Here is a 23,279-nt window from a genome sequence, read left to right as displayed (position 1 = left end):
GTCCCTGTATTAATTCCTTTGGGTATATACCCAGAAATGGGATTGCTGGATCATATGGGAATTCTGTGTTTTATTTTTTGAGAAACTGCACTATTTTACATTCCCACCAGCAATGCCCAAGGGTTCCAGTTTCTCCACATCTTTACCGGCACTTGTTCTTTTCTTTTTTTTTTTTTTCTTCAACTTTCATAGGCCACAATGGCAACATTGGCAACCTGCTGCCTGATTGTCCTCTGAAATCTGGGCTGCTCCAAGGCTGTCATTCTGTTCCATGGGGGGCAAAGTGGAGAGGCTGTGCTTTGGGCCCTGCCTCCCTCTTAAACCCTCTCCCCTCCTCTGCTCTCACCTCCAGCTGTGTCCCTGTGCTTATTCCCACTCTGCTTCCTCAGCTCTGGCCATGCACCAGCGCTGCTAGGAGGGAGGTTGGCTCACCACCAGGCCAACCTGGGCCTCACATGCCGTTGATACCTGGTTTCCACCTGGCCTTGCTGCTGCTTTGAAATCCTTTCTTCACCTCATAATGATTCACTCCTGAGCTCCCCATTCGGGTTGCTCCTTTATACCTCTCCCCAGGTCGACTTCATAAGTAGTTATCAAATAACGCCTTTTGTGTTCTCAACAGGGTGGGGGCGTGGCCATAAACAAAGACAGTCCCTTCTTCCAAGGAGAAAACAAACATGTATGAAGACCAGTGTCCATAGTGAGACCAGGGCTGGGGCAGGCGGCCTCAGAAGTCACATGGCCTCAGTGCGTAAGCCCTGATCATCAGCCACGTGACCCCGGGCTGTGCCTCAGTTTCCTTACTAGAAAAATGGGGATAAAAATAGTAGCTACCTCTTTGGGCACTTAGTTGATGCATGAGAGAAATGCCTGGCATCCAGTTAGCACTCAATAAATGTTATTCATTGTTATGATAAGCACATTGTTAGCTTAGGGAGCCCAGGGGAGGGCCTTGTGAATTCTAGCTTGTGTATTTGACGTCACACACTTTTTCGATGATGGACCTATTTTGTGTAGCTAATGGATTGTTCTCTTTAAGTAAAGCATAAGGGCTTTGAAGCTAAGGGATACTCTGCCTTTCTTTTTCTGTACCCCTCTGGTACCTGCTCAGTGCTAAGTGCTTTAGAGGCATTCAGTAAATAAGTATTGATGGTGACTTTGTTGGAGAGGAAAGAGAAATGAACCAGATTCCTTTTCACACACCCAGGGAGTGTAGGCTATGCATCCCCCTCCAACAAACCCGACTGAAGAAGAGATGCTTAGTGATGCAGGTTTCAGTGCTACCCTTCCCGGAATGGATGTGGAGGTGGGTGGGGCTGAAGAAATGGAGGCAAAAGGGCAGTAACAGACAGAGGGAATCCAATGGGCAGGAGGGCGTGGGCCTGGGATAGAGCTCCAATCGTCAGTCATTGCCTTGGGAGGAAAAGATGCACTGGCCATGATTCAGCAAAGGAAGAATCCAGAAAGTCTGCTGTTCCATCTGAGCAAGCGGGGAGGTTGTACATTTCATCCTTGACTGCATTTCACTGACTGCAACTGCTTACGCAGACATGTCCATGATATTTCACCACATAGATAGATGCTGGTGAAAGGAAAATCGAAGAATGAAAAAGAATTTATTTTAGCTACATGCTGCTTGCCTCTCAGCTTGCCTGCGCTCTTGCTAGGTCTTGAACACACAGACCTGTACATATTTTTCATAAAGCATCAAAGACTTCCAAGGCTTTCCTCCCCAAAGATAAATGGCTCCTGAAATATCAATGAGGGACCCCCCACCTGGAAGACGGGTTTTGCTGTGCTGGTGTTTAGATACTGTGTTCTTGCCACCATGGCTCCACTTAGACTGAACAATGTCCCTTGGGTTAGTTTTTTTCCATTCCTTGGCAGAAATGAATTTTACTGTAGAAAACATCCACAATATTTCTACCTGAGCCTGGGGAATGGTCGAAGGGCTCATGTCAGATTATTATTATTAATATTTGGCTGTCTCCCCATCCACATTCCCCCCCTCCCCCAGCTTCCATTGCACTGCTGAATAGGCACAAATGAATGTGTTGGGCATCTCGCATCAGTCACCAGGACATTCCCTTCTGATTTGATCAATGATTTGCACTTTAGTTTGAACAATTAGAAACAGGATTCTAGAGCATGCAGTTAAAAAAAAAAAAAAAAAAGCAAAGGAATTTATGTATGATTTTAAGGTTAGGACACAGAAGCTTCCATGTGATTTTTTTCAAAATGAATTTTATCAAGGACGGTAACAGAGTTGGCACCAAAACTAACAAGAAAAGCAAATACCAACATTTCAAATGAAGTGCATACCACCTAAGTGCCATATGGTGCTCTGGCAGTGTTATTACCACTTTCTCTTAGGCTTTCATCCTTTTCCTGACATCGCTGTTTCCTTCTTGTCTCTGCTGCTCTTGAAAATGTCTCAGTTGTCCTTAGCCCTTTGATGCTGTATTTCTGGTAGGTGTCTTTCTCTTCTACCTCCCCTTTGGAGGCTTGTCAACCTTTTCTCCAGGGAAGAGGCGGAAGAAGACCTGTCCAGATGGCCGGATAAACATGTGACATCTGCTTTGGGGAGCCGCTACTAGGGGTAGTTGGAGGGTGGATGAGACTGCTTCCTGCCTGAAAAATGGGCATGTTGCTTTCTGTCTCTTTTCTAGTTTTTTAAAAAAAATGATCACATGCCTTTAGTTTTAATAATATTTTTAGAAATGTCTTGAATTCAGATTCTCTCCCATTATTAGGGAAACAACGACAACAACAAAATGAATTCACCAACCAGACTTTGTGAAAAATTCATATTGGTCGAATTTTTAAAACATGAGTGAAATAGGTGTGGGAGATTCAGAGGTACAAAATTTGGGTTACAAAATAAATGAGTCATGGAGATGAAATGTACAGCATGGGGAACAGAGTCAGTAATATTGGAATAACTTTGTACAGTGACAGGTGGTAACTAGACTTACTGTGGTGATCATTTCGTAACATATAGAAATGTCGAATCACTATGCTGTGCACCTGAAACTGATATAAGTGTTGTAGGTCAACTATGCTTCAAAAAAATTATTAAAACATTTTTTTAAAGCTTTTCACAGTTAACATTCTTTCTTAGAGGAAGATCCTTGATGATCGTGTTTGGGGAGAAATGTCTGCTTTCACAGGGGAAATTCCAAGGGTCTGTGTGTTTGCACCGAAGTGCCACCCTCTTTCATCTCCAGATTTTCGCATGTGATATTTATGGTGCTTCAAACACTGTCCCATCTCCCAACTGCTCTCAGCATAAATGTCAGCTCTTCAGGGAGGGTTTTCTGAGTCCTAAATAAGGTCAGCACCTTGCACTCCCATAGCACCTTACATGCCTAGGTAATGTTCATCTCCTTGAATCTGAGTTTCATGTTTGATTCTTGTCACCCCCATCAGCCCTATGAGGACAGGTTTGTCTGCCCATTCAGCACAGTTTCCAGCGCAGGGCCCAGCACCCACACCTGGGGAAGGAGTGAGTGAGGGTGACTACAATCATACATTTTGCTATAGAGAATGCCCTTGAAATCAAAAGTAGTATCGCATGCAAATAAATGCCAATGGAAAAAAAAACAAATGGCTTTAACCTTTGAGATGCAGTTATTTTGATGAAAGGGCAGTCCAGTAGGGGAGCTGTCCCTTGATAATGCTTTTTGCATGTGGACTTTTATCTCATCGAGAGACACCTGTAAGTGTGATCTTACAGACTTCTCAAGTCAACCTCAAATACAATGTACAGTTAACTTCCTCAGTGGTTCTCATCCCTGTAATACCCAACAACCCCTTTTAGAGCAACTATTACTGCCCCTTTACTACATGGAAACGAATTTCATAGGTAGTACAACTTACCTACACACCATTTTCTAGCTACAAGATGAAGGAGGAATAAAAGGAAGGTAATTTATAATAAAATAATCATGTTTTTGTAATAGGTGCTTGGTCATGAGTCCCCAGGAGTACTGAGACCCTCGCATCTACGTGTAGGATGCAGAGGCTGGTCCAGGTATGTTGTGTCAGTGACTAAGCTGCCACAAGGGACTTTCCTGCCAGTGATGGGGTTTTCCAAGATGGAGAACAGCTCTTGGCAAGGTTCCAACTCGTCAAAATTCAGCCTTCTTGCAATTTATGTTGGAGTCACAGTCTTATAAAATTCAGCCTATATTGAAACTGTGCAAAAAATTGTGTGTGTGTGTGTGTGTGTGTATACCTAAAAGGGAGTTACATTCTCAGCTCAGGTAATTATACGTACACATACATTTTTCTCAGTGGGTTGTTCAAAGCTCACAGTAAATTTGGGCTAACCCTCTGTTTTGTGACACTAACTCTTGTATTATAGGATGTCTAAACATTCTTGTCCTCACCTACTATGTGCCAGGAGAGCGCAAACACCCTCACAGATTTACCAGTCACCTCCTCAGGTGTTATAAACCAAACGGGGTTATAAAAGAAAACTTCCAGGAAGCTCCTGTGTAACTTTCAGGACTGTACGTGTATAATTTCTATTCTCGTGTAAATGGCCATGTTCAAATGTCAAGACTCTCGCCTTGAGGCAGTTCCTGTGCTGTCAATATTCAATTCAATTCAACAGAAACATCCTGTGTGCATGCCTGTGTATGTCCATTGCCTGTGCCTGTCATATATACTCTTATGAGCAACTTACATTAGGAACTCCTGACACTATCTCTTGCTGGATGAATAGTTTTAGTTCCTTCATAGAACAGTTTACCTTAAACAGTTGCTCTCATACTTTCCCCAGGTGCCAAGAAAGAGGGAGCAAGTGTAGAAAAACACATGGTGCAGGGCACCTGGGATGCAAAGGTAGGGAGACACACATGCAGGAAGACGGCAGTTCGGGGTGAATTGGAAGGAATAAAGATGGCAGGGAAGAGGACACGGTAACTGATAAGGCAGAGGCTTCCTGCAGGAGGTAATGTCGGAATTGTGTTTTGAGGAATGAACAGGAGTTTTCCAAGCGTAAAAAAGGGAAGAACATCCTAGCAGATGGAACCACCTTGAAAAAGATACAGAAGCATGGATTGGTGCAGTGTTTGGGCACCAGTAAAGGATCCAGTCCCTTTAGAGAGTAAGCTGCAAAAATAACTGGAGTTACAGATGAGGTGGGACGGCACACGCTTGCCACCAGTGGGACTCCTGCACAGCTTTGCTCAGGAAGGGGGTTGCCGCATTCTGGAAGGAGGGGAGGTGGCGTGGGCAGCAGGCAGGATGCAATTACTGAATTGGAACAAGGCCACGTCCTCACAGCTTCCACTGCCACCTCTGGCAAGCGTCCCTGGGATTCTGAAGCCTCAGACAAGGCCCATCTCTCTTACTTTACCACAGGGAGTAGCTACTTTTCCTTCTCTCTCTAGTTTTCCCTCAGAGGCATGGTTGTCAACCCCTTCCCAAAAGAAAGACAAACTGCACAGTGTTGCAGGGCTTCGTGTTGTTTCTCTGGGGAACGATTGCGGTGTTTGTGAGCACGGTCGACGCTCTCTGTCTTTCCCTTTGCTCCTCGTCTCGCTCTCCCTCTCGTTCCCTCCACCTCGCCTCCTTTTCTTTCATTGTAAAGGTTACGAAAGGAACAGATGGTCACAGAGACTTTGGAAACACAGAAGGGTACAAAGGAGAAAAAAAAATCACATGAAAATCCGTTGCCCAAAGTAATCCACCGTTAAGACGCTGATAATTGTACTTCTGAGTCTTTTCTCTTTGCATCTATATGTAGCCTTAATGCCTGTTGCTCCACTGGCACCCCAGCAGGCCCCTCCCGGCTGTCTTTTCTTCTAGTACTTGCAGGGGGTATCACTCATGTGTGCCCACATCTGTCCTGACCGCAGCCTGTGTCCTCCCCCATCAACTCCTCCAGATTACAGAACCAAATTACAGATTACAATCCTCCAGATTGCCTCTAACCACAGACCCCTCTTGGCAATGCTCCTGGCCCCCTCCTGCAGGTGGCAGACCCCTCTGCCTTGGTTGGTACTTGCTCCTGCCCTGCTGGCCTGGAAGGAGGCTGGCACCACTCTCCCTATAACCCTTCATCCCGGGGATGGATATAGCCTCTTCTATACCACAGCCGAAACTAGCTGCAATTTTTAAGAAGACTTTTCTGAAGATTTAGGAATGTCAGAGAGATATTACCCAAAGCAGTTAAATCACATCTGGTTATAGTTCTGGCTGATCTTGGAGTCCAGAATTCTGGCGGTGGCAGGGGACTCTGTGGGGCTATGTCCCTGACCAGCCTCCAAGTGGCTGAAGACAGGTTTACCCCCACCTCCCGGAGTGGCAGTTTAGCTGAATCAAGAGAAACCAACTCTGGCTAAGTTAAGCAAAAAAGAAAAAAAATTTAAATGCTGTTGTATAGCTATCACATCCCTGAGGTGGACGGAGACCTATACTTGGAAGGTACCCAGCCAAGAACAATGACCCACAGAACTAGACCTGAAAGAAGTCACTGCTATGTCTGCCTGGCACAGACAGCAGCCAGCCCTGCTGACCCCACTGATTCTGGGCCCTGGATGCTGCTACTGACCGCCATTGGGGCTACCAGTCCCGGAACAGAGTCCACACGGTCCATGCTTCTTTCTGCAATGCCACTGGTGTGCTCACTGCTGCCTGCCCCCTCCCACTCCCTCCACCAGCACCATGGAAGCCCCCATCTGGTCCTACTCAATTCCACCTTGATCAGGGGCAAGTTTCTCCCCTCCGCATCTCTACCCCACTCAGTGTCCAAGTCCCTCAGTCTTTGTTGAAGAGATTTAGGAGGATCCAGGACTCATGAGAGGTGGGCTGTGCACAGGTGGTGAAGCTGGGGGCGCCCACCCTAGGAGAGAGCTCTACAACGAATCCCTTCCTCTCTGCCTCTGGTCCTGCACACTGGGGGTTGTGCTTGGAAGACCCTAGGAAGACTCAGTCCCTCCCTCCCTCCTCCCTTTCCAGGCTGAGTGGCCATTCTGCCCCCTCTCTGTCTCCATCCCTAGCCAAGTCTTATCTAGTCTCTGGGAGATGAAGAAGTGATTTTGTAAGATGCCTCTGAGAATCATCACCCCTCATTTAGGAATGGCCTTTGGGATGCCAGAGAGAGAGAAGAGAGGGAGGAAAACACAGAAGACCTTCAGATGAACACTTCATGATCCACTCTGCCACATCCGCTCAGTAGTGCCTGGTTCAAAGTCTGACTTACGTCTCTCTGGTTGGGGGAGCCTGGGTTGCATGCTTGTGTCCTTGTAGTAGGGAGGCTGGGAAAGTGAGTAGCTGGCATTCTTCAGCTTCTGTGCTGGGAGGAGGTCTCTGTCTTTCACCAAACAAAAGAAGGGGGTTCAGATGATGGGTGCACAAAAAGGAATGACTGATGTCCTCTAAAGAGGTCATGAGCTGTGATCTACTAATTCCATCACAACATGATAATAGGGTGGTTAGTTGGCCTTCAACAGCATCACGATGGTCGTGAACAGCACACTGCAGGCTGTGTGTTACCAGGGTGGGTCCAAGTCCATTTTCTAGTCTTTTTTCAACATGAGGAGAACATCAGGAAGCCTGGATGTCTTATTACAAAATTGCCTTTGGGGTCTCCACTTTTGGTCTTCTGTGGAGAACTGTTCAAATAAAGCATGCGTCTCTGCTAAACACTTTGCAGGATTGAAGTCATCTAAAACAAGATGAGAATACTTCTAGTTTAAAGAGAATACTTTTCTAAAGAAATTATTACCTGCAGAGACTCAACTCCTACCTAAGAGTGGACCACTGTTTACTATTTTATCTTATAGAGCATGTGATGTCCACGCCTGCTATCATTTGCATAACTAAACAGCCCAGTCATTTCATGAAAGATGAAGGTATACTTTAGTCATTACATTAAACTACATTAAAGGGTTTGGATATAACTTAATTGTCTTAAAAGAAAAAAAAATTTGCCAATTAACTAACAACCGGGACGTTTATTGTGTGTGTTCACTTAGTAATACCAATAGGCTTCTGTCTGGTCATGTCTAATCAAATCCACATTCTAATGAACTCCATTCTAATCAGATTAAAAAACAATGCTACTCTTTAATAATCGTGGAAGAATGATAGTTGAATAAACATAGATGAATTATGGATTTATTTGCTCACAATGCATACACACTTGGAACTTGGAATGTCCTTGAGGGATTTGTATAAAATTTGAGTAAGATACAAGGAGGACAAGTCTATCAGGATGTTGAGATACCCACTTTGGATGACTCTGCCATGAGGCTATCAATGAAAATTCTGCCAGGAGCAGGAACCAACCAAAAAAGTACATTAAGTCTGAGTTCCTTCACCTCCTTGCCTCCTTGCAGGGTTGTTTCTCTCCAGCACCAGTCTCCTGCCTTGAATCATTTGCAGTAACCCCCTTTACTACCATGGGTGAATCTTGAGGTATTACATATATATGGGCAATATATATGGGGGAACAGGACAGGCAAACAGTGTCATCATTTCTTACTCTCTCATTCAGTGAATTCTTTCCCCTTCATAGCACTTCTCTCAAGCTGTGATGATATACTTGCTTGTGTGATTATTTAATGTTTGTCTTGCTCCGACTAGCTCTGTGTGGCTGGGGGCCATTCTGTTTCTTCTCACCCGTGGATTTAGCCCTGTAACTGATGGAGAGTAGTGCCTGATAAATATTTATTGAATGAAAGAATAGAAAAGTTATAGGATTCAACTTCACTCACAGCTTGGGAAATACTCTGCTCAAGAAAATTTCTCTGTTCTGGATGCTTCTGTCAAGTTCCCTCAGTGCAGGGCTTCCCAGTATAAGATTTATTTCTGGGTGACTTTCTCTGAAGCTGTGTTCCATTCTTATTTAAACTTCTCTGTTTCCAGTCTAACTCAAAAGTTCAAGCATATCTCTTTCTCTTCTGTTTTCTTTGTTTCTCAAACAGAGAGGTACAAGCGCAGCTGAAAGCCTTCTAATACCTCAAAAAAATTTTTTTTAAAAAAATAAATTTATTTATTTTTGGCTGTGTTGGGTCTTCATTGCGGTGCGCGGGCTTTCCCTAGTTGCAGTGAGCGGGGGGTGGGGGGGCGGGGGGAACTACTCTTCGTTGTGGTGCGCGGGCGTCTCATTGCGGTGGCTACTCTTGCTGCGGGGCATGGGCTCTAGGCGCGCGGGCTTCAGTAGTTTCGGCACGCGGCTCTAGAGCACAGGCTCAGTAGTTATGGTGCATGGGCTAAGTTGCTCTGCGGCATGTGGGATCTTCCCGGACCAGGGCTTGAACCCGTGTCCCCTGAATTGGCAGGCGGAGTCTTAACCACTGCGCCACCAGGGAAGGGAAGCCCCTCAAAGGCTTTCTTAATTTTTCTTGCTTCTCATTGCCTTTTTTTCTCTGGTAGTTCACACATCTTTTCCCTATATGAGTTCTTAATGCTTATTTAATTATTCTTTATAGTTTTATGTGGATGAGCATCCCTATGGGCTTTCATTAAAAATATCTGTCTGAAAAGAAAGAAAGAAGGAAAGAAAGGGTGTAACCATTGGGAAAGGGTTTGCTCTCCACTTCCCCAATAAAACTCAGGAATTTTTACAGAGATTGACTCAATAATGTCCAGGTGCTTTTTTAGCTGCTGACCTAAATCTGGCTGATCTTGGGGGCTTTCTTCATATCTTCCAACAGGCAAGATAAATAAGACCACAGAAAATGCATGCTTGCTTGTCACTTATCTTGATTCTTGGACATATAGACAATCATTCCGGGAAGCCCACCAGAAGCTCACAGGTGCCTTCTCTCTGGGCTACTCATACCCACGGTGAGGGCATTTGAAGGCTTTCTTCTCTCTCATACTTCCTGTGTGCTCTTAGATGCTGGTTCCAGTCAATGCCAGGAAGGACGAGAAAGAGTAAAGAGCTCCTTGATAAGCCACAGTGGGGCAAGTGAGCATTTTTCTTAGCTTGTGTGTTAGGCGGCTGCATTATGATCATTGCTCTCCAACTCCACCCCAACCAAAGCCCCACCCCCCCCCCCCCACCGCCAGACCCTGGGCAAGGTTCTTGTCTCTCCTAGACAGCTCCAGCCAGGACTTGTCTTTCCCAATTCCTTATCTTCTTTTAGGAGAGCATTCTTAGCAGGAGGCCCACTGTAATCTCACTCTTTCTTTTCCCCTTTTGTTACATGTGTTCCTTCCTGGTGAGGGGCCACAATTTATAGAAGAGAATTCACCTTCCTTTGAAAAGAACTTGCACCACAGTACGTGGTCTGACTTCCTTCCCCCCTTCGTAGTGGAGTAATTACTGAGCTATCGCCAAAATTTTTAAAACAAACATGGTAACAGAGTTGAGATGATTGGGGTCTTTGAAAGAACCAAATAAACAGCATCCCCTCTTTCCCACCCAAGGTATGTACCAATTGAGAAATAAGACAAAGGAGATGACAGATTCCAACCTAATGTTACTATGTCCCCTCAACACTGGAGAATTTGGCTTATATTTGTGGAAAAATGGGTTTCCTAGTACAACCTGAGAATTAGACAGGAAATCACAAGGGGGTACTTTTTTTTTTTTCTTGCGTACGCGGGCCTCTCAGTGTTGTGGCCTCTCCGGTTGCAGAGCACAGGCTCCGGACGCGCAGGCTCAGCGGCCACGGCTCACGGGCCCAGCCGCTCCGCGGCATGTGGGATCCTCCTGGACCGGGGCACGAACCCGCGTCCCCTGCGCCACCGGGGAAGCCCCACAAGGGGGTACTTCTTGGGGGCAGCTTGTTCCCAAAAGGAAGAAGAGAGGAGAGGAAGAGGCTGAGTTCTCAGTTCTTGCATCAGAATCAGAGGCTGGAGAGAGGCCTGTGTGTTACAGCATGTGGAGCCCCATGAACGAGGGAAAAAGCAACAGGGATGGGAAGGAACACTTTTTCTGTTCGGGGGTTCTTGTGTCTTGACTACCGTGGACTGTTTGGCCAATGAGCTATGACCTTGAACCCTCGTTAGCAAAGGGAGAGAGAAGAGTGTGTCTACCTTTCAGCTGTGTGTAGCCTCGTTACTGTAGTATTGTCATTATATGCTTGTGTGTACGGTGGTGGAGAGGGCATTTTTTGGTGGGAGCATTGTTCGTGTTGCTGCTGAAATCTGGGTAAAATACATTTACAATTTGGATAGGTGAGCAGCTGGGTGTGGCATCTATCAGGATTGCCAGGAGTTATTCTGTTGATGTGGCTCATCAGGAGGTGTCCCCAGCCTCCTCTCCTTACCATGGGCCTGCCTTTCATACCTCAATTAAAGAGAAGGATCATTCTTCAGCCACGGTTACAGCTGGGTGTTTCCTCCATTGGTGTGATCGCTTATGTGTTGTTCTGATTTCTGGGACATAGTTTCTGAGTGCTTAGCTAAGAAAGATCCAAACATCTTCTGTTACAGGTGGCACACTTTTGTATTCCACTTACAATAGCTACAAGAATATTCCTTTCTTCTCTACCAGGTGATATTTTTAATCACTGGGATGTCATTAGGTAATAACTTTGCCTTCAATGGTCAGACCAGGGCTGGGCACCATGGACAGCGCCACAAAGACTGTTTTATGGCCAAAGACTCAGGTGTTCCCACCCCGCCCCAGCCAACTAGACTTTGTGTGCATGAGGAAGGAACTTTCTCTCTCTCTTTTTAACTCCTGTGTCCCTTGCAACTAGAACAACCCCTGACATGTAAAAGGTCCTTAATAATTATGTGTTGAACGAATTACCTGGTTGAATTTTAAGTGCAAAAAAATCTTGTGTTCCAATAGAGAATTATCTTCAAATGTTAAAAGCCACGGAATTTTTGAACAGAAAACTTTCAAAGATTTTAATTAAACTGTTTCCGGAGTGGAACAGCTGAGAATTATGATTATTTCTGGATTTTAATTTTTCTTCATCCCAGGTGCACCTATGTTGGCGTTTCAGTGATAAAAACAATTTAATTGTATACACCAAAAGCTTTTTCAAAAGCTTTGCATGGCCATACCAGCAAAGCACTGAACTGGCCAAAAATCTGTTGGATGCTGCAACGTGGCTCAGAGATGTTAGATATAACTTTTTTTTTTTTTTTTTGGTATAGATACTATCCTGCTTTTGAGTAGGACATTTTCAGTAGGCTCCACGGAGATTTTACTGCACGATTCTTACTAATGTGTGTTTATAGTTTCTCTGCCGTGGAGATTATAGGCAAATGGTGTTTAACAGCTCTCCTCACAGTTCATAGAATTGCTGGTACTGCATGGCTATTCGTTGTGATGTTGAAACCACTCGTTAGAATTGGGCTTTTAAAAAAGAAATCTTTGTGAAAAACATAATAGTATCAGAAAATAAAGTCAACTCTTTTGTGAGGCAGCTCCTATTATCTTTCCATTTTGAGAAATCATTCTCAGTTCAATTGTATTACCATGGTGATGTGTTTGCATTTCAACAAAACAAAACTGAACCATAAACTAGAGCTCTGCATGTCTAGCTCCTGTCCTAGGGTTTTTTTTTTTTTGTGTGTGGTACGCGGGCCTCTCACTGTTGTGGCCTCCCCCATTGCGGAGCACAGGCTCCGGACGCGCAGGCTCAGCGGCCGTGGCTCACGGGCCCAGCCGCTCCGCGGCATGTGGGATCTTCCCAGAGCGGGGCACGAACCCGTGTCCCCTGCATCAGCAGGCGGACTCTCAACCACTGCGCCACCAGGGAAGCCCTGTCCTAGGGTTTTTATGACGGTGTCTTTATTATTGAATAAAATCCCCAATGTCCTGGGTAAAAATCACAGCAAATAAACAGTTTCTCAGCCATACACAACAATCTGGATTGCTAACCTCAGAATTCTAAGAAATCTCATAAAAGTGAAAAGGAGAATAGATATTAGAGAGGGGTAAAAAAATCAAAAAAGAAATAGCCCACAAATGAATAGAAATATACTTGTTCTCTAAAATAAGATTGTGGAAGTAAACAAACAGGGGAAGACCACTATGCTTGATGAGAACTGGATGTGTGGCTTAGCCCTCTGAGGTCTGAAACAAGTAAACACTACCCGAATTGTCAGCACATGCATTCTCTCTCAAAGGAGAGCTCTTAGAGCTGGCTCCCCTGCCTCCTATTTATGAAATGTATTTTGCTCTTTGGAACAATTGCACATAATTTTGACAACTAAAAGAACTGTACAGGAAGTGTGGTTTGAGTGCCTCAAAAATTCCTACAGTTAGTGCCAGTCGGACGTGGGAAATAGTAATTGCATGATACCATCTGCATAAGGAGAAGGAAAAACCACATCATCTCTTCTAATCCAAAAAAGTGTGAAAACAAGATTTGGGCAGATATATACAACTATTCTATCACTTCTGCCCAAATATTGTATCAAGCCGTCTCTTCCCAGATAACAATTTTGTTAGCCTAAAAACACATTAGCTCAGTCAGATCTGGGCTCTCACAAAGCTTTTTGCTAGCTGCTCTGCCTACTGGTAAATAAGCAATGGGATTTTGCCTAGCAACCCCACGATGGAAACACAGCTTGACTCCCTAAGTGGTGGGGGAGTTAGGGGGGCAGTTCAAGGAACCCAAGGGCTGTGCCTTTCAGGGACCCTCTGCAGCTGGTTCCTGACACTGCAACCATTAACGGCAATTCTTGTCAGTTTCAGAAGGATGATGAAAAACTTGGGGGAAATTAATTAAAAGGCAAATAAAAAAGCTTCCAAGATTGTGAGCTGAGACTGTCTGAGAGCTCAGTCCAGAGTCAGCACAAAAGAACCAAGGGAGAATGAGGACTTTTTTCTTATTGCAAAGGAGGTAATTATAGGAGATAATGTATCCAGGAAGGGAAAACCAGCAGTGACCACCTGAAGTTAAACAAAGATTATCTTAAGCCAGATGTGAGGGAACATTTCCTCAATAGCAAAGGGCAACATTAAATCCGGGAATGTCCACATTTAAGGAAAGCCTTGAACTTTTACATCAAAAATGATTGCTAACAATCATCAAGCATTTAGCAGAAACTGTGCTGAGCTTTTACACACTTATTTAATCTTCCAGACAATCCTATGAGGTGGATTTTCTTACCTCCATTTTTAGAGGAAGAAACTGATGCCAGAAAAATTGAGAAACTTGCCCAAGGTCACTCAGTCATTTAGCAGCGGGGATGGGATGTGTCTCAAGCAGGCTGCCCCTAGACGCCAAGTTCTTAAACACCATTTTACCGTAGTAGTGAATGGGTGCAGAGCTAATGAGGATAAGAAGCCCAGAGATCACTGGATGACGTGTTTGTGTTTCCAGCTTGAAAGCTACAGTTTAAAATGTTCAATTAAGGCAACTGTTCTTTTTTTTTTTTAAGTGTCTAGAGGGCAGCAAAAGCATGAGTATCCAGAATAACAGATATTGCCAAAATCTTACACCCATATCTCTTCCTTATATAGTAAAGTATGGGTATATGCAATTTCATACACCTACACACACACGTGCATGCAAGACACTTGATTTCGTAAGTCCCTAAAATACTCTGATGACTAAATTCTCCAAGGATTCTCTGAGCATCACCCTAGGATGTCTGGAGGAAGCAGCCCAGGGACATGTTTGTTGGCTTGCGCAGTGAGCAGTGGTGAAATGTTTACCTTGCAGATAAACTCTCCAACAGATAATGCAATTAAGACTCCACCATCTAGCCTTTGTTACACACCTTCCTCTCCTGGACAAGACAAATGCTGTCCGGTGCCATCTTCCCTTCTGCCCACCTCCTGGAGCCTGGGAATGTCTCCAGCTTCCTCCGTACGTGCTGCTCTCTTTTGCCAATCTCAACCTCATTTGGATTGCAGTTGCATTCGCATCCTAATTTCTGACTTAACTAGTGTCTCACAAACATTTAATTCACTTTAATTTCATTATGCATTTGAGGAGACGATTTACCGAGGGGGAAAATGATGTTCCCATTGCCGGCAATTAGATTAACTGAATGATCTATGGTAAAAATCTCTTTTTGGGCTTTGGAGTTTTGTACATGTTTACAAACAAAACTAGGCTAATAATAACTAATTTTCTGGATTCTCAGAGGGGCCTTAACTGCCCCCTCAAAGTTCTATAATATCCTATTTGGAAATTCATGAAATGGGTAAAACATTCCTTGTGGTTCTCAGGTAATTTATCTTGTCACAGTGCTTTCATTTGTGGAAAAATGGTATTTTCATATGCAGTTTCAAAAATATCAATAAATTATCTTTTTTTTTTTTTTCTGATGGCTTTTCTGAGGAGATGGGGAGGGAACCATATAAAAGCTTGGATCAATTTATTTTTTCCTGTTCCCACTTTATATGCTGAGTACTCTTTTAGGAGTTAGAGAACTTGACTCCTTTTTATAAAGGATTGTATGTCTTTAGCTTTTCCTACGAATATTTAGGGGAATATACTGATCCAGGAACTGGAGTGTAAATAGTGCTGATTGAGATTTGTGCAAATAAATATTCTCCACTATTCCTGTCCCTTACCTGCCCATTCCATTCTGCCGTATTGAACATACCTGGGACTCAGGACCCCAGGCAGGTGGGACGGATGGTTTTGAGGCATGATTACAGAGAAGAGCAGCCTCTCCACTCCTTTTCCAGCTCTTTTGTCCCTTGGCGTTTTCCAGGGAAGAGTGGTACTGATGTTTGTCTCCATAAGTCAAGGAGGAAGAGGCGAATGAGAGGAAAGGAAACAGAATCATCATCAACCTTCCTATCTTGGAGACCTAGTCATTGCCTTGGCTAGCATTTCCTGGTCAAGCCGAGTGGTTGATCGTAGAAGAATCTCTCTTGACCATTTCTGTCCTGGGAAACCTGGCTGACGTGACCCTGCTGTGATGAAAGTTTAGGAATTCCTGGACACTGACAAGATCGCTCAGTGACTTTTTTTTTTTTTTTTTTGCGGTACGCGGGCCTCTCACTGTTGTGGCCTCTCCCGTTGCGGAGCACAGGCTCCGGACGCGCAGGCTCAGCGGCCACGGCTCACGGGCCCAGCCGCTCCGCGGCGTGTAGGATCTTCCCGGACCGGGGCACGAACCCGTGTCCCCTGCATCGGCAGGCGGACTCTCAACCACTGCGCCACCAGGGAAGCCCTCAGGGACAAGTTTTTCTTCTCAGTCTTCCTTCCGAGAGGGGAAACAGGAAGGCCTATTCTTCACGGATGTTAGTCTGGTTTCTGTCCTTGGAGGAGCACTCTGGCAACTTTGAACTGGTGAATCCTTGAGTAACTTGAAAGTCGGTTTCCATCGCTGCGCACCGGACTGAGATCACACCAGAATCCGCATCTTGGCTCAGCCCCTAATTAGCAACATTTTATGCAAGTTCCTTACCCTTGTTGGCTTCTTTTTGCATCTGTAAAATGAGGTGGATGAATGCAAAGTTCTCTCTGTACTCTGGAGGTTCTCTGCTGTCTAAGTTACCGGAAGGCAATAACTAGAGAATAGATCACACGGTGAGGATTTCCATGACGTAAATGTGTACTTTTGCAGAAACTCAATCTAAGCAATGTACAAAGGTCCAGGCACTCTGGTGTTAAATACGTATTTATGATAGTATGTGGCTTTGGTTGAGTAGTGGTGCTAGGGTCCCCTGATGACAGTCTCTAATGGCAAATTGGGAGCTTTGAGAAGACCTTAAGGGATTATTCAGTTTAGTTGCCATGCCCGTGTTGTCTTGAGTGCCATTCAATGGGACACCAGTGTGCCTCCAGTCTATCTCTGGACTCCATGGGCATGATTCTTTTGCTAAACCCCAAGCTAAGTGGGGTTTCTTGCCCAAGGACCCCTAGACCCCCTGAAAACTTCTGAATGTGCATTTTTCTAGGAGAGGGTCCACAGCTTTCATCAGATTCTCACAAAGCTGCCCATGACCAAAGAGAGGTTCAAAGCCACTGATGTTTTTTTCTCTACCTCTGTCTTCCGAATCCAGGGTGATGGAGCTGACTTGCCTATCCTTCTTTCTCTTTTGCTGTTCTTTAGAAAAAGCAAGTGAGTCAGACCAAGATCCGGGTCATCTCGACCATCCTGTTCATCTTGGCCGGCTGTGTTGTGTTTGTGACAATCCCCGCTGTCATTTTCAAATACATTGAGGGGTGGACGGCCCTGGAGTCCATTTACTTTGTGGTGGTCACTCTCACCACAGTTGGCTTTGGTGATTTTGTGGCAGGTAAGCACCCTGGGCATCCCAGTTACCAGGGCCCTGGTGGGGAAAATATTCTGCTGGCAGTGCTTTTCCAAACCACGAGAAAAGATGTGGGAGAAGCAAATGAAAAAGGCTGAGTATCACTGCTGCTGTGCACAGGCTTGTTTCAAGCCCGTGGTCCTATGCGATGTAAACGGCAGCAGGCTGCTGCCTTGAAAGGAAGCCAGCCTCTCCCTCCCCAGGTTGCAGAGTGTCCTTATCACCATATGAATTATGAGTGAAATGAATTTCTCATTGGATTTTGGACTTCTGAATTGTATTAAGGCTGCTTGAATCAATTGATAAAGGCTATATTAGCAAGTGGCAAATATGAAACTCTGGGGAAATTAGCACAGAGTATAGTCTGCAGTGATCTGCAGATTAAGCTGCCTGATGCTGAGGTGAGAGCCACTGTCCCTGCAGAAGTTGTCCTGGGCATGTCCGGATGCAAGACTTAAGACTCAGGGGACCAACCAGGAGCTGGAAACTGCCCCGAGGGAATATAATATTATAATGGCTTCTGCATGAATGTATATAGGAGAAATAGCCTTCATTGTAAAAATAAATGCCAATGAACTGTGCTTAAGCAATCAAAAGAAAACCACCATCAAATTCATCTAGGGACTGGGAGCTTGAAAATTGAGATGAGATCTGACATCTACGTGGACCACTTTCCGAGCGTGGTAGGAAGGCAGGGATAGAAGGAGGAGGCCATCCTTCTCTTTCCTAATGGAACAGTTCTGGGTATTCAGAGAGTCGATCATTTTCTACTTCGAGAAGTGAACACTCTGACCAAGCAACTCTATCATAAGTTATACATTTATAGAGGACAGGGATCTCCTCTCCCAGAATCTGGAAAACAGCAAATTCTGGAGAGGGTGTGAAGGCTGGTCAGCAGGTGCATGGGTATCTCCAGGTTAATTCTGGAGTGATTTTGTAGCTATTCCAACTGGGAAGAGGAAGACTGAAGTCCACTTTGTAGAAATAGCAGTTTTAAGTTTTTCTTCCTTTTTATTGGATAAGAACTAAGAGCTGCAAAGTCAAAGTGATTAAAAATTGTTTACAAAGAGCCCGAGGCCTGGGACCCCACCAATCTTTCCTTATGCACAGTGCTCAACCATTGTGCAGATCCTCAGCTTGGGCAAGAGGTCACTTGATGCCATTTGATGAGAGGCCTGAAGCTCTGGAAAGACACCACACAGAGAAATGAGGAAAGTAAGAGGAACAACTGTCTGGTTAATTCCTTAGCATCACCCATAGCTGCACTGTGGGAAAACTCAGCTGAGGTTCCAGTCCCAGGTAAACACATGTAACGGCAGCTGCAGTTTAGAGCTATTTCACCAGCATCTTTTTTTTTTTTTTTTTTTTTGTGGTACGCGGGCCTCTCAGTGTCGTGGTCTCTCCTGTTGCGGAGCACAGGCTCCGGATGCGCAGGCTCAGCGGCCATGGCTTACGGACCCAGCCGCTCCGCGGCATGTGGGATCTTCCTGGATCGGGGCACAAACCTGTGTCCCCTGCATCAGCAGGCGGAATCTCAACCACTGCGCCACCAGGGAAGCCCAACACAACATTTTAAATCAACTATACTTCAATTTAAAAAAAAGTCAGGTCAAAAGATGGGCCCATCACTTCTAAAGAAAATAGGAGGACAGTTTATAAATCTGGGATCAAGTTCAGAACCGTTGGGCTGCGTTATCCATCCTAGAAGTCACTCAGACCCTCCCCACCCCGTACTGCATCCCTTTGTTTTTCTGCCCTCCCCTGCCATCACTCTTGCTGTCTGGCTTTTGAGTGGGGAGGTTACCCCACAGCTCTAGTCTCAAAGCATCTCTTTTTTTTTTTTTTGCGGAACGCGGGCCCCTCACTGTTGTGGCCTCTCCCGTTGTGGAGCACAGGCTCTGGACGCGCAGGCTCAGAGGCCATAGCTCACGGGCCCAGCCGCTCCGCGGCATGTGGGATCTTCCCGGACTGGGGCATGAACCCGTGTCCCCTGCATCGGCAGGCGGACTCTCAACCACTGCGCCACCAGGGAAGCCCTTCACCAGCATCTTTAAGCTCCCCAGAGCATCATTTGCACTCTGTTGTGCTGCAGAGCCCCCTGTGCTAACACTGGCCTGTCTGGAGGACTGTCTTCTGGAGGGCACTTATGGTAAACCCTGCTTTCTAACCAAGCACTCAGTTCCATCTGTCAACCTGTTAATCTGGGACACAAATAGCACAGCCTTGGGAATATGAGATTTAAAAAATTACTTGTGATTTAAATTTATTATTTATCCTTATGAGCCGCTGTGGGCTGTGAGTACAGTAGCACACACCAGCACTTGAGCTGATGTTTACTTACCTGGTAAGGGTGTGACTGCCACTAGCACTGTTTTTTTTTTTTTAATGATCTTTAATAATGGAAGATTTTAATGGAGCAAATGGGCAAATCTACAGAAAAACACGTAGAGTTGTTAGAATGTTTTAAAGTCTGTTTTTGTTGTAACTGAGTGAGAGAAAGTGGACATGTTTTCCCCATGGGTTTTTGATAACGGTGGTTGTACATGTAAATATGTGTCCCACAGACACATATTTTCTTTTACTTTTTATTTTATATTGGAGCAGAGTTGATTAACAATGTTGTGTTAGTTTCAGGTGTACAGCAAAGTGATTCAGTTATACGTATACATGTATCTATTCTTTTTCAAATTCTTTCCCCACTTAGGTTATTACAGAACATTGAGCAGGGTTCCCTGCATAGCACTCTTTTAACTCCCTTACTCACCGCAGATTACAGAGCCATATTTCCTTCGTCCTGAAGTCTCCGCAGACTCGGGTCTTCTATAATTCACGGTGCTGACTGCAATTGGACCAGGCCCTTCTAAACTGCAGTGTCCAGGGCTAACATAGACCAATCTGAAGAATGCATGCCTTAGAACACTGGAAGTATGTCACAACCTTTTGGCAATACTTTTAAGAGCAAAAGGGAAGGATGCCCGTCATTTTAAAAGATACATTAACAAGAGTTGATGGTGGCTGTGATTTGACAGGGCATCAGTTCAGAAATAGCGGTCAGAACATCAATCACCATGCAGGATCAAGTGCTGGTTTATTTTGTAGCTGACTCACTTTAGGACAGTCTAACAACATTACAAGCATTTTGGACCCTGAACTGGGAGCACATACTGAGTTCTGCATTCCAGGCTAGCAGCTGATAAAGGAACAGGCAGCCTTGTTCGCTAGCGCGCCCTAGTGACAGTCTTTTTTGGGTGATGGTGACTTGTGAAGGTAAATATTTATTTTTAGATAGCTCCAAGGAGAAAGCTGCAGAGTTCTCTAGCCTAGCACAGAGATGAAATGAACCTCGAAACCCACTTAATGTTGCAGAAACTCCAACTGTATCCTAGAGAAAGCTGAGCGGGGAGAGTTGCCTGAAAGGGCAAAACAAGGCAGTTACACCAAACCGAGGGGGGTTTAGCCACAGAGCCCTTTAGCAAAATTTGGAATTCTAATTTTAAGAAGTGGCTGTAGCTATGGAAACCTCGCGGGCGGCGTTGCAAAGTGGGTTTGGTCACCCCGAAAAGAGCCACAAGCCACAGTGCCTGCCCAGCTGCCTTTAGGAGGTATTCTTGATTCCATAAGAGCTCAGTATGGATTCAAGGATGCTAGATGAGGTTACAAACATGCCCCAGTGGGAAAGTCCAGTGATCACTCACCATGTGGTACCATAATTACCAATCCGTGGCTCAAGTTGGTTGTCTTAGAAATGGCCACCTGCCTGCTTCAGTGGGCAACGACATCTCACAGAGTGAGAGCAAGGCTGTTAGTTATTTCATGGAGCTTCCTTACTTCTTTAGGAGAGGGCGCTGGGCTTGGAATCTCTTTTGCATGGCTACCTTAGGCAGTGCCTGTAGGAGGCCTAGAATAAATAGGCTAATTACTTGGAATAATGACTGCTCCTTTCAATGGGACAGCCAGTCAATGCGGTCAGGCAACTAGTCAATTTGGTCTGATGGATTTTTACTGTAATCCCTATTTGTAAAGGGATTGAACTAGCTGGGCTTTGAAGGTCCCTTTTCGTTCTAGCACGGTGATTCTAATTGCTCAGTCTAACTGACCCTATGGATTAGCATCATGTGAACACCATCTCTTGGTTAGCACTATTGCTTGGGTCCGAGTCTCAGGAATACCATTAAGTCTAATATTACTTCCATACATCTACTCATCTCTTGGTTAATACATGTGTGCTTAAGAAGGACATGGTTCCAAGAGTTCCCAACCATTCGGGATTATTTAATGATATTTTATTTTTATTAAATTTAAGGCAGTTTAAGAAAAACTTGACAACTGGGCCTACTCTGTTGTCCTCTAATTCAAGTCATTCATTGTCAAGCTCAGGTTTAGACTAGGTGGATCAAGTTGGCCACTGAATATTTTTTGTTACGGGTATTATGGTTAGTCAAGATTCAGAGGAAGTTAAGCCACAGGTCAGGCTACTTTAGGGAAGAGACACGTCTTTTCCTTGCCATCCCACCGATGTCACATTGTGTATTACAGCAAGCCTAGTAGCTGTTAGATGGTGATAGACAACATTTCTGCTACACAGACTGGGCTATGTTTGCTCTGCGAAGACTATATGCTAGATCCTGGTTAAAGTAACATTTGGTTGTTTTCAGGGGGAAACGCTGGCATCAATTACCGGGAGTGGTATAAGCCCCTAGTGTGGTTTTGGATCCTTGTTGGCCTTGCCTACTTTGCAGCTGTCCTCAGTATGATCGGAGATTGGCTACGGGTTCTGTCCAAAAAGACAAAAGAAGAGGTAGGACCCCTTTCCAGATTCTATGAATGTTCCTGAGATCAGATAGGCTCGTGTTAAGAATTACCTATCTCTATTCTGTGGGCTAGACTGTGTCCTACTAAATGGAGGGCTTCTAGGTTTCCTCGTTTTGAATCCTTGAATTGTTTCAAATGCCAGGCTAAATGGAATAGCAGTTATTTCTGGATCCTTTTTTGGCAGGTGCGAAAATCTGATGACCCACCAGCCCACAGCTCCTGGAAAGACTAGTAAACAACAACTTATTTTTAAAAAAAGAAATGAAAAGAAAAACAAACAAACATAGCAGAGGTAGATTACAGTTGAGGGAGGTGTGCAGTTGTCCCCAATCAGCAAATATGTGAATTTTTCTCAATTCCTTATGAGACTTAAGTTATTGAACTGTGGCTGGCCATGGGGAAGTGAACTCAAGGGGTCCCTTTCACTTATGCCCCCTCTTGGTTGTCAGATCTGTAGAAACAAGTATATCTCTGTGGCCAGGGGCACACAGCCTTTCCTTCCTCCAATAAATGTGCATGGAAACCTACACAGAGGCAAGAAAAGGAAGGCATAAGGAGGAAAGGTAGATTTTGTTTTTTTAAAAAAATGTCCACATAGTTCATCTGGAAAGAGAGGAAAAGAAATAAGAAAGAGGGAGGGCAAAGTAAAGAGAAGGAAAGTGCTAAAGAAAGGAAAGGAGATAAAACACAAAGAAACACAAAGAGGGGCAGCCTCTTTAAGGGTGACTGTCCCCTTCCCATAACGCGGTCATTTGATGTGGAAGGCCCCAGGAGAGCGTTGTTGAATGGAGACGTCTCCCAGATCACTCCTGGGGGCAATGCTTTAATTTTCCTGGCTTGCATAAGCCACGTCAATGCACTCTCTAGTCCGATTCCCCAGATAGCTAACTGACCTGCTGAAAATCAGCTATAACAAAAGAGAAAGCCACAACATAAATACTGACGTTCCTCAATGCAAAAGTCCAAGTTACTCATCTGTACAGGAAAGCATGAGACTTTAACTAATAGCCCTGCTGAAAAAGAGCCCAGAGATTTGGGATTGATCCTCATGCAAAACTTCACTCTAAGGAAGTGTGTTCTGTGGGCTTTGGCAGAACACGCCCCCTTCCTGCACCTTGACCCTGGAAGTTTGGTTACCATGTGCCCTGGAGGGTCTTCTTAAACCAGGGTTAGCACAAGGCCATAGCACGGCCCAGATATAGGGTGATCACCTTGACCAGTGTGCCCAGGACTGAGGACTTTCCCTTTTAAAAGCGCGACATTCCCAGGCTAACTGGGACAGGTGGGTCACCTTTCCCAGATAGAGATTGATCTT

At 44.9% G+C, this 23,279-nt stretch overlaps 1 protein-coding gene across 1 annotated transcript in view; it reads left to right on the top strand.

Moving 5' to 3' along the window:
* KCNK10 (potassium two pore domain channel subfamily K member 10) overlaps positions 1–23,279 on the top strand; it is a 140,925-nt gene that overhangs the window by 115,846 nt on the left and 1,800 nt on the right. The window contains exons 5-6 of the mRNA XM_007462728.1: positions 16,951–17,137; positions 21,808–21,950. Of these exons, the coding sequence (XP_007462790.1) occupies positions 16,951–17,137; positions 21,808–21,950 (330 nt within the window). The remainder of the gene's footprint in view (positions 1–16,950; positions 17,138–21,807; positions 21,951–23,279) is intronic.

The sequence above is a fragment of the Lipotes vexillifer genome, unplaced genomic scaffold (genome assembly GCF_000442215.2).
Source record: "Lipotes vexillifer unplaced genomic scaffold, Lipotes_vexillifer_v1.1 scaffold883, whole genome shotgun sequence".
Classification (NCBI taxonomy): domain Eukaryota; kingdom Metazoa; phylum Chordata; class Mammalia; order Artiodactyla; family Lipotidae; genus Lipotes; species Lipotes vexillifer.
Note: the sequence above shows the minus strand (reverse complement) of the source record. Positions and strands in the feature narration are given on the sequence as shown.